At 48.3% G+C, this 11,478-nt stretch overlaps 1 protein-coding gene across 1 annotated transcript; it reads left to right on the top strand.

Moving 5' to 3' along the window:
- The first annotated feature begins 3,605 nt into the window (after nt 1-3,605).
- Nucleotides 3,606-9,323, top strand: OTOP3 (otopetrin 3). Its single transcript, XM_026861079.1, has 6 exons — nt 3,606-3,996; nt 5,087-5,223; nt 5,955-6,013; nt 6,652-6,770; nt 7,415-8,346; nt 9,069-9,323. The coding sequence occupies exons 1-6, from the start codon at nt 3,606-3,608 to the stop codon at nt 9,237-9,239; spliced, it is 1,809 nt and encodes a 602-aa protein (XP_026716880.1). The 3' UTR covers nt 9,240-9,323.
- Nucleotides 9,324-11,478: the final 2,155 nt, after the last annotated feature.

Raw genomic sequence — 11,478 nt, 5'->3', positions numbered from 1 at the left:
TGGGCACCAACCTCCTTCCTCCCCGCGTCCTGTTTACAGATCCGCTTGGCCCAGCCTGAGTGTTATTACTGCTAAGTGCACAGATAACGCCATTAATAAGCACACTGCAGATAGCAGAGGGGCAAACATCGCTCCTAATGTTTAGCAGCTTTCTCTCAGCCTCTGAGTAAAGGCAGCTTCTCCAGGGCAGAGCAGAGCAGTGATTTATGTGATCGATCCAGTTAGTTCAACCCATCCTCTCCCTTCCTGCCTCTCTCCTGCGTGCTTGCTTACTTAATGACTTGGTTAAACCTGTGTCAATATATCCAAGTTAAACAGCTGCTGTTCTTCAACATAAAGGCCAAATTAGGAGCATTAACCAGTCCCCCAAGGCTTTACAACTCCTCTGGGTTCAGTCTCAGCTCCAAAGCCACAAGTGGGCAAGTCAGGGTAGGAAGGATGCCTCATCTTTGCAGCCCAGACACACAGTCCCACCGGCAAAACCACTGGGGCACAGCAGGGCCTGAACTAAAATGTTGGAGTTACCTTTAAAAGAAAAACCTCCTGCTTCACCCAAACTTTTTTTCCCCAGGATATATTCAGACTCCTGGCCTCCATTTCCCAGTTCTGCAGAGCCACCCCAATTTGGGATCATGGCACTGAGAAACAGCCAGGTTTGTTAACATCTTGCATGTAAATCATTGGCTTTTTGTTGAACAAGGAGGCCACCACATAGCTCTTGGGAGATCCCCGTTCCCTGCTAACCTCTAGAATGGGGTCCAGAGAAAAGCCAGGCAGCTAAAGGTGAGCCAAATTGCACTCAGAGGATCCCAGAGCATCAAAGCAAGAACCAAGAATATGGTCGTCCAAGCAGGCTGGAGATGCTGATGCTTCAGAGGAAAGCAGAACAAATCGAGCCATGGATATTCATAACAACCTGCCCAGATGAGAGCGTCCAGGCTCCACCACAGCAGTTCAACGGTTTGGTCAGACATTAAACATGACCGTTTTGCTGGCAGACATTAAATGCAGCAGCTACCCCAGTGCACACTGTGTGTTCTTGCCCAGGAGCAAAGGGCCCCTTTCACTCTTGTTTTCCATCCCTTTCATCACATCCCCACACATGATAACCTGTGCTCCCCCACCCACTCCTACCCCTAATCAGCTTCTTGGGAAGTGTTTCATGGCTCTGAACTCCCAGCTCATGTGTTTGCCAGCTGCAAGAACACCAGGGCTTGGGGGTTCATCCAGGGACACACAAACAACTTCACTCCTTCCATGGAGAGGTGCTTCCTCTCCTGATGGACCCTCTAGACTCCCCAACTCAATCAGGAATGCCAAATCCCCGTTGCCAGCCACAAAACCAGGGGGATCAGCTCACCACAGAGTCCCAAGACAGAAATCAGTTTGCCCTGCAATAGGAGAGGGAACAAGGACAGCAAGCTTGGACCTAAAGCATCCCCAACCCCACATGGCTGACCCTGTGGGGTTTGCACGTGAGTATCTGGCTCTGAGATCAGCATTGATAGGTCATAGCTATCACCCCCAAAAGCAGCAACCCTTCTGCCAGAAGTCCATTAAATTGGCGTGGTCCCTGCACCTAGGCTGGACTCTGAGGTTTGCCTTTTGGGTCAGTCTGGGTATCTGTGCTCTGGATAAAGGCACAAAGTAATGGTATACCTGAGAAAAAAATCTTAAGATCTACCTAAAAACAAGGGAGTGGGGAACTCAAGTGGATTTTAGCCAAAGCAGTGTGGCTAAGCACTCCCAGCACAAGCCTGTGCCAGGAGATTAGCTCTATACTTGCCCGAGCCATGGCACAAATTAGTCACCGCAGCTTGTGGTTTTACCAGTTGGCACATCCTGTGCCGAGGCCGTTGACATGGGGCAACTCAGCAGGTGTATAAAGGAGCTAATCCCCATTGGCTGCCCATGGCAGAGTTGAGAGCTTCTCACTGAGTAATTAGTATAATGACAATAATAGGCCCAAAGTAAACAAGGTGGAAAAAAAAAAATCAATGGGCTGGGAGCAGAGGCCGCAGTCAGTGGAGAGCAGTCCTGACGGCTTCTGCCACCAGCTTGGTCCATCAGAAAGACTCACATGCATCCTGGTGGTACTCCAGCGAGTGGTTTTAACATCGGCTGTAACCGAGGCTGTGCCGGCAGCTGCTCCCACTTGGCAGGCAGCAGGAGGCTGCAGGGAGGTAAGGGCTGGGGCTTGGCTGCTCTCAGCAGCACGCACCAACTGGGTCAAGGGGTTGGGTCCACGGCAGCAGCTACTGTGTGCAGCTTGTCTGGGCACTGGGGTACCTCCTGATGCAGCCTGGATGGGTTTTCATCTCATCCTTCTGATTTTATGGTCTCTCCTCTCCCTCCCCTGTTCCCAAAGCAGAGGAGTTATGGCCCTAGGAGACGGGAGGGCATTTGCTCCTGCACTACTAAGTTAGGAGAGTTTTGGAGCCAAATGGGGAAGAGTTTAGGATCAATCTCCACTAACAGAAGTGCACGGAATCCTCAGAGACCAAAGAGACAGAGCACGCCAGTGCATGTGCAGAGGAAGAGGGAAGCACTGAAACTTCAACCCTCCTCAGACAACTTCTCTCCTAAAGCATCAAGACAACTACATTTGATTCTCCCCATCCTCAAACACATCTCAGGGGTCTGCTTTCACTCCAGCCACCCCCCACTGCAGCCAGAGCGGCTCCCTGGAGTGAAGGCACCTTCCATTTACTGAATCTATAGAGGCTGATCTTGCCCGGTTGCTGTACACAAGCAAGGAGGTTTCTCTCTCATGGGCAATACGGTCCTACTGAGAATTTTTCAAAAGCTGAATAGAAAAGCTCCCAGGCACTGGGTGTTTATCTGGGCCAATCCCTCAAAGTTCTCTGTGTCACTGTGCTCACGATTCTGTGTTTTTTCCTCTGTGCTACAAGTAGAAAAAGAAAGAAAACCAGGTATTAACTTTGTCTCAATCTCATCCTGCTTGGGTAGGAGGTTGAATCTTTTCCTGGTAGCTTAGATCAAAACTTACAGACCCTCATTTTATTCTCTCCAGCTCTGGCACAATTTCCACGTCCATACGAGGAGTGTGGTGTAACTCTCACAGCCCAAAAACACAAGGAAAAGGTTGGACACATCAACCAAAATCAAACAGCTCTGAATTTTAGAGCAGGTCTGAGCTTGCTCTGTATTTCCACCTAACCCTTACTTCAACAAAAGGAAAGGAGGAAACCTGAACCCAGGGCTGTACACAGAGGTGTGAAAGGTGAGAATAGGAACTGTTTGGGCACCTCTGGTCCCAAGGGCTCCAGGTACTGGTGGGGCAGGACAGAGACATCAAATACCCATTTCAATGCAGGTGTCTCTGGACAGTTTTTGGCACAAGGGCCATTCCCCAGTGCCCTGCAGTGACTCTGTCCACCGGGAAATTTTTAATGCCTAATTTGGGCTAAACACCAATCTTTTTTCCCCCTCATCCAGCTTCTGGAGAGGGAAGGGAGGTCACCACACGAGCGGTTTTTACAGCAGAGCACACCACCTCTCATCTCAGCATGTCCCCCACCATCTTTCTTACTTTAAACCTTCCCTTTGTTCAGTGCAGTAGGTGATCCCCGGGCAGATGAACCATGTCGGGCAACAAAGTCTCAAGGCAAAAGCCCTGCCATCACTGCAAGAGCAGGTCCACGTCAACCCCACCAGAGACCTCCACAATACACTATGAGAAGTTCTGGCTGTACCGTCACTGCTCTTCAGTGCAGCAGAGTGACAGGCAAGCTCAGAAAGCTGGGCAGCTCTTCTCAGGGCTGCTGGCCATGAACGTGGTGTTTCTGGGCAGCGCCTTCATCAGCAGTATGATTTTCAACCACGTGGCCATCACACTGGCAGATGTCTGGATCCTGCTCTCCATCCTCAAGGTCTTGTGCCTGTGCTGGATCATCTACTACCTGCTGGGCACCAGCCGGCAGCCGCACGCAGTGCTGCACCGCGATTCCCACGCTGCGCCCATCTGGATCAGGGGTAAGTTCTGCTTTTATTTATCATGCTTTCCCCCTTCTTTGCAGTGCTTGGAAGATAAAGAAATTCTTCCCCTATTACTAAAAGAGCTAGAAGCCACAGAAGATGTAGTTAGGGCACTGGGAATCTCAGCTTGTGGTGTGAGGCTGGGGGAAGACATGGGCATAGTGGAGGCCACAGAGGAACCAGAGCAGCCAGGAAAGCCATGAACTTGGATACCCTTCAGCCTTCAGTCCAACTTTACTGTGTGGCCTCTTCCCAAAGCACAACCCAGGCATCTCCCACCTGCAGCCCAGCAACTGAGCATGGTGGGAGAGATGAAGGTTTTAGGCATAACCACTTTGCAAAGTGAGAGGAGAACCACTAGGTTTACCCTCCAAGTGTGTCAACGGCCCCATGCCACCCGCACCCTTACTTAACATCACAGCAATCCTGTTTCCAGGGAGATTTCTGGCGTGTGAGTCACATCCCAGTGACACCCAGGCTTTTCTGGGAGATTTCCCATCAGTAGTTGCCCCACTTTGTGAAATGACACTTCTCCAAGCAGCCCTGCCTCTGGTCTATTATGGAATTTCTAATTAGCGCAGTCTTGTCAGCTAAGCACAGAGAAGTAAAGGGAAGAAAGCAACAAGGTACCTGAGTACCTAAAGCTGCAGAGAGGCTTTCATCCAAGGCACACGGGAGAATCAATTAAAGGGTCCGAACATCTGCAGACAGGTGCTGTCAAAGGCCTCAGCAGAGCTGCGTTCATCTCGGGTTTTCTCCACAAGGCAGAAACCACCACCTGCCATTAGCTTACCTCTGTCACTCTAGATTACACAGAAAAGGCAAAAAACCCTCTTCCTACATTGTATACAAGCACAAGAAAATACCTTGCATTGTCTGAGCATCTTAAACCAGCCAAAGCACACAACCATGTCCAGGAATGAGGCTCTCCTTTGACCCTTTCTCTCAGAATCATGAGACTTCCAGATGGGAAGGCCTCCAGCTCCACTCAAATCCAAGAGGCATGAGGGCTCCAGTCCCCAGGTGGGCTCAGATGCTCCCCAGACACATCTCTGTTTATTTACTGGTGCTTTTGCTGTTTGCCCAGGGTCAGTGCTGCTGTTCGGCAGTTTCAGCATTCTCCTGAACGTGTTTCAGATCGGCTACAGCGCGATTCTCATCCAGTGCAAATCCAGGGTGGAAATTGTGTTCCCCAGCATTGAAATCCTTTTTATTTGCACCCAGGTATGGCGTGTTACCCTTTTAGAAGCTTGTTTACTTTTTTTTGTCCCATTCCTGGGAGCCCAAGGGGTGGGGGGAAGTGGGGAGACTTGGGAAAGTGGGTGCACGTGAGGCATTCTCATAAGCATTAAAGTCATTAAAGTATCACATGCCATTTCAAATACCACCCCACTCCTCATGTGCCAGACTGAGAAAGTAGTAAGATTTAGAAAGAAATCACTCTAGCAATACCTGACATACTGCAGGATCCAGAGGAGTTTGTTTTGAAGCATCAAAGCAGAGAGAGAGGAGAGGAAATGCCAGATTTTGCCAGAGATGTCTTTGCACCAGTCCGAGACGCAGCCTCTCTATTTATTAACGCATCTTCCCAAACAAAACCCTTTGTGCACAAAAATAGCTCACATTTGCAACTTGTTACCCTGATATTAATCATCATCTTTCCAGGCCCAAAGACATTTTTGAAAAGTAAAGTAGTTCCCATCTCAGCAGCAAATACCCACATATACAGGACAGGGAAAGCAGATTGCCTGGATCTGCATTAGGTGCAGGCACCTAAGGATGCCAGCACATGCCTCAACACCAAGATGCAGGTGCACACATGCCCCAGCAGCACTTGCACAGAGGCAGGTTTGCTCCCACTCAGACATGTGCCTTCTTGCTTGCCTGTCCCTTGCCACCACGTGTGCGGCAGGCTGCCAGCTTCACTCTGCTCACATATTATTATTGATTTGCAGGCTTTTTTTCTGTGGCATCACTCTAAAGACTGCATTCAAGTCCAGCACAACTTCACCAGGTACAAAGAGGGGGGAAAAATTGCCTTCTACTCCTCTAAAGAAACTCTTCCTTTCTATCTGCTTATGCTTATTTCTGCTAGAACTGTCTTCATCTGATCTTACACAGACTCTCTACACTCTGCATCACACAAGAACCAAGCTATGACTTGACCAGACCCATCCTCCCTCCACTGACCTCGGGTTACCAGCTCCGTTAGGATTTCTCTTGTGCCCTGGAGCACTGCAAAGCTTGTTGATTCCTCCTAACCCCAAATACCTTCCTGCTGCACAGCTCAGGGACAGTTCACTGACTGGAGAATGAGGTGGGGTGGCCTCCCCATTCCCATCACTGGGAGATGTCTCAGCTTTCCCACCCTCAACTGCACCCAGACCTTGGCCAGTTTCACCAGCACTGCCTGCCCTGCTCCTTTGGAAATGGCCAAATGGGAAGCTACTCAGCCCTACTTGTGTGTGCAAAGCCACACTCCAACACCCATATGCAGATCAGGCACAAAGGCACTGCGTGCGCACGTTTGTGCACGCATCTGTGTACGGGGAAGTAAGAAGCAAAAGGCAGCACCACATGGCAGATGGACACATAGGTCATAAACAATCTCCACAAGCAACATGCTGTAGAAGTGCCTTTCTCTTCTCCCAGGTGTGGGCTGATGCTGACCATAGCCACTAACCTCCTCCTCTGGCTCTTGGCGGTGACCAACGACACCATTCACATGGAGATTGAGTCTCAGCTGCGTGAGGTGGAGCAGCGATTTGCAGGCAAGGCTCTTTTTTTCACGTCCCTCTGTGTTAGGCTGATTTAGATGACTTCTAGACAGACAACAGTTCTTGATCACAGCAATTCAGATATCACAATCAGTTCCCCCAAATGCTGCAACTTCCCTGTTACTGGAGGTTGTCTCAAAGAGATGGGCTGCAAGGGGAGAACATCTTCACCTGGAGTTGAGGATCTGTTATAAAACCCTGGAACTGAGGGCTAGGAAAGGAAAAACCCACCATAAATTAGCATTTTTGCTCACATTTACCTATCAACTGCAAGCAAAAGATTGTCAGACCAGAAAAGACTCAAACGTAATTGTTGTGGTTTTCTTTCTGAGGATACAGGGGAAAAGGGGAAACTAATATTCCAAGGGAAGAGATAGAGGAGGCTTCACTATGAAGAAAGGGGTGTCTCTCTCATCCAGCACCTATGTTATTGTATTTAGGAAGAGACATTTGCTAAACCCTGTTGTTCTGAATCCTGACAGCCTTGAGGGCTGAGTGGTAATCACTTCACTTCCTACTGATGGCTCTTTCTGAGATAGAGACAGATGTTGTGCCTGCACTCAAGAAACTCCCAAAGATAGCCATGAAATCCAGGCCATCTCCCTCTTAATTGTTGCCTTCCTCTTCTCATGCTCCAGGCAATGAGACTGCCTCATGCACATGCCCAAACACAACCATCTGCAAAATCTTTCAGAAGGGCTACATCCTGCTCTACCCCTTCAACACCGAGTACTGCCTCGTCTGCTGCTCCGTGCTGTATGTCATGTGGAAGAACGTGGGGAGACGCATCAGCCACCACCACGTCCCTCACATCAAGCCCAAGTTCAAGCTCCAAGGGGTGGTCTTTGGGCCACTGCTGGGCGCCGCTGCTGTAATCATTGGGATCTGTGTCTTCATGATGTACCAGATCCAGGCCACCGGCTCAGCCCCCAATCGCCAGGTCTTCGTGATGTATTATTCCTACTACATTGTGCTCCTGCCCCTGATGAGTGTGGGCGCAGTGATTGGGACAATCATCCACGCCTTGGAAAAAAGGGAGCTGGACACACTGAAGAACCCAACCCGCAGCCTGGATGTGATCCTGTTGATGGGGGCAGCCCTCGGCCAGATCGGCATGTGCTACTTCTCCATTGTTGCCCTTGTGGCCACTGACCCCAGGGACCTGTTGAACAGTCTCATCCTGTCCTATTCTGTTCTCCTCATCTTTCAGAACATCACCCAAAATGTCTTCATTATTGATGGGCTTCACCGGCAACCCTTTGTAGCAGCAGCTGAGGCCATACACACAGGACACATTGGGCAGCATGCAGCAGCTTCAGAGTTACCTAGTGAAGAGGAAACCACGACAAGCAGCGAACAGGAGCACACGCAGATGTCTCCTGGCAAAGAGGAAGAAATAAAAGAAGAGCAGAATCACGAAGCCCACAGCCAGAGACGAGTGAGCATGCTGGAGCTGGGACAGGAGATTCGGAAAGCTTCTCTGTCCTATATCCACAGCTACTCTCACCTGAATTGGAAGAGAAAAGCATTAAGGGAGATCTCGTTCTTCTTGGTTTTGTGCAACATCATAGTAAGTATTGCTCTCGCTGCCATGTCATAGCTTTGCTGAGCCATGATGACCTGTGATACCAATGTGCTCTCTTTGTCTTTCTCTTGAACTGCTATTCCAGACAGAAAACCTTTTCCCAGTTTCAACATACTGGTGAGGCAAGTCAAGACTGGTTTTGCTGCTTATCCCCCACTCATAAGGTCTCTCTTTTAACCCAGAAGTCAAATATGGCTACGTTTCCTGGGTGCAGGAAGGAGACAGCTAATAAAACTTAAGTACCAAAATTTTAAACTCTGAAAAAGTTAGCAAACTCATTAATGGTGTTTCATGGAGAAACACGAGGCACAAGCAGTGAATCTTTGTTAAGGACAAGTCTCCAGAATTGAAACTCACCCAATAAAGTACACAGTGCTCTGGGATCTTGAATTAACAAGGATCTTCACTGAAGCCTTAATCCAGTGGAAACAAATTGGCCAAGGAAATAGTGAGATTCTGTGAAAAGAGGAAGCTGGCAGGGGCAGAATGAGGCTATCATTAAGTTTCCAGGAATCTGACAGGATTTGACTTATAGCAAAGAGTCAGCAGCATAACTAGGGGATTCTCCTTCTCTTCCCTGGCTAGGAGACTCCTCTGAAACCCCTGAAATATTCCTACAACAATTTAGGCCAGCGCTGAGATTAGAGTGCAGGTAGGAGACAGTTTGTCATCCTCTGACGTGCTCTTTTTTCCTTACATCTCTTTAGCTGTGGGTCATGCCCACATTTGGGGCTCACCCTGCCTTTGAGAATGGACTGGAAAAGACATTTTACGGCTACTCCACCTGGTTTGTGATCGTGAATTTTGGCCTCCCACTGGGTGTGTTCTACCGAATGCACTCCGTCGGGGGACTCCTGGAGGTCTACATCACAGCCTGAACCAAGCTGAATCCCCACCCAGAGGCTGGGGTGAAATAATGATGCTGAACAAAGATGCAGTAAGCAGCAGATATGTACATTGAATTTTCCTCTTCATCTTCTACTTTGACTTCTTGCACAACATCTCCATGAGTTTCAGAAGAAAAGGAAGTTGGTTTATATGGCTTTGAGTCTATGGTGAAAAAAATAATATAAACAAACTATCTTACTGCTCTAAGGAAGTGTGCATGCTGGTACTTTTCAGTAGTCTGCCAACAGATGCCCTATGGTAGCTACTGGGACTTTATCAGCTCCTATTGAAATCTTCCAGATAAAAGAATGCAAGAGCAGCCTTCAACAAAAGCAACAAAGATTGACCTACACTCCACAGAACTTCAAAAATCCACAGTCAAGGACCACCAGCCCCACCACGGCTCAGCAACCCACCATCCTGCAGCACAGAAGAGACATATCAGCACCAGCCACACCAGAAGCACATACAGTTACACTCATTCAGAAATGAGCCAAACCTACACTTTTTATGTGCAGTTTTCAAAAGATGCTGGTAGCTGCTTTAACAGTCAGAACAGGGACTACTTCTGTTTGTTCCTGGTGCTGACACCTGGCACATCAACTTGTACAAGTCTCGCAGGACCCAGCCCCACTGCTTTTGCAGCTCTAGGTACCAAAGAGCAGGACAGGCCTTCAGACTGGTTCAGTGCATCTCCTCCCATTCTCCAAAACAGAAGCTCTAACGTTACCTTGCCATTCTGAGAATAAACACTGTTTCTTCTTACAGGCACTCACAGAGCCTCAAGTGAGAAGCACTAGAGAAGTACTGTGCCTGGTCCCTGACACCACACCAGTGTGTGCTAGCAAAGGGCCCACCCTTGCACACAGAGCTAGTTCAAGAAAGAGCTACTGCTCAATCTACTGTGAATCCCTCCCTACCCCAACACTTTGATCCACAAATCGTTTTGCAAGGTGCACTGTGTGTAAGGGAACACAGCTGCACAGCGTGGTGCGTGATCCAAGACCCGTTAGTACTTGTTGCACAGGAGATGCTGGCTTTGACAGCACACAGGAGAGCAAGGGGGCTTGTGACTGTGGGTCCCAGATACAGATCCTGGTGAATGGAAATAAAGAGAGATTCATTTGTCATGTGTATCCTGTGAAATCTCTGGGCCTGCTCTGCACTCAAAGACCAGACTCAAAGTCTGTTGACATTGACTTACACCACTCCTGTGATCAGAGGTTGTATGAGATTTAAGGGCAGGCCTCGTTCTACAAATCAATCAAAATCTTTCATGACTCTTAAACAAGGCAAAATAGCACAGTACAAAAGGCATCTACATTATTGCTTCTGTTCCTCTATAAATCAATCCCAGAAGCAGTGTGGGTTTAGAATCAGAGCTTATTTATGAGGGGGATTTGCAATCCCCTAGAAAAGCAAACTCTGCCAAGACAGCAACAATGATGAGAGCTACAAACTTCTAAGCACACATGTCCCACTCCCCTTAGGATTCAGCATTCAGGCAATGATAGCACCTTTCTGTGAAACTGTGAGAATGATTGCATGAGCATGAACTTTGCCCAGTAAGTGTTTTTACTTAGGCCTATGTCAACAGAAATATGTCATGAGAAATAACAGCTGGATAAATTAGGCTCCAATAAAGTTAATTATTATTCTCACGTCACAGTTTGTACCAAGGGATCTACAGGAGACATATGTGAAGGTCTGGCCCTTTTAAATGATGAATGGGATCTCAAACCCTCTTCCTGGTTATTGACAGCTTGGAGACAAGAAATGCTGTACTTCATGGGCAAACCCATGACCTGGATTTTATTTGCAGTGTAATAGATAAAACTCTGTTTAAGTTACTGAGCCTTTGCTGAGCACGTAACTTTGGATGTCTCCCACTAAGGTATAAATACTGGGTCCCGTAGGTACTGTGTACAAGTATGAACTGAAAGAGAAGTCAGTTTGTGATTGCATGCTGGTAAACAGATGGACTGCCTGAATACATGATTAGCACAAACAGGGATGAAACCCACCAGCTCTAACTCTTACTCACAGCCACTATAGATGAGGGAAGAGATCAAGGCCCTCTGCATCATTTCCTGTCAACACCCAGTTCTAACAATTCAGGTGAAGGTAAGAACTCCCACGACAGTCAACAGCAGAAGCACTCTTCCAGACCAAAGTGAAATGTAGGGTCCAAGGTTTCAGCCTTTTCACTTAGGAGGGTTCTATCTCAGG

Source organism: Athene cunicularia (assembly GCF_003259725.1).
Source record: "Athene cunicularia isolate RWA chromosome 18 unlocalized genomic scaffold, athCun1 chr18_part1, whole genome shotgun sequence".
NCBI lineage: Eukaryota > Metazoa > Chordata > Aves > Strigiformes > Strigidae > Athene > Athene cunicularia.
This window is presented reverse-complemented; position numbering and strand designations above follow the sequence as displayed.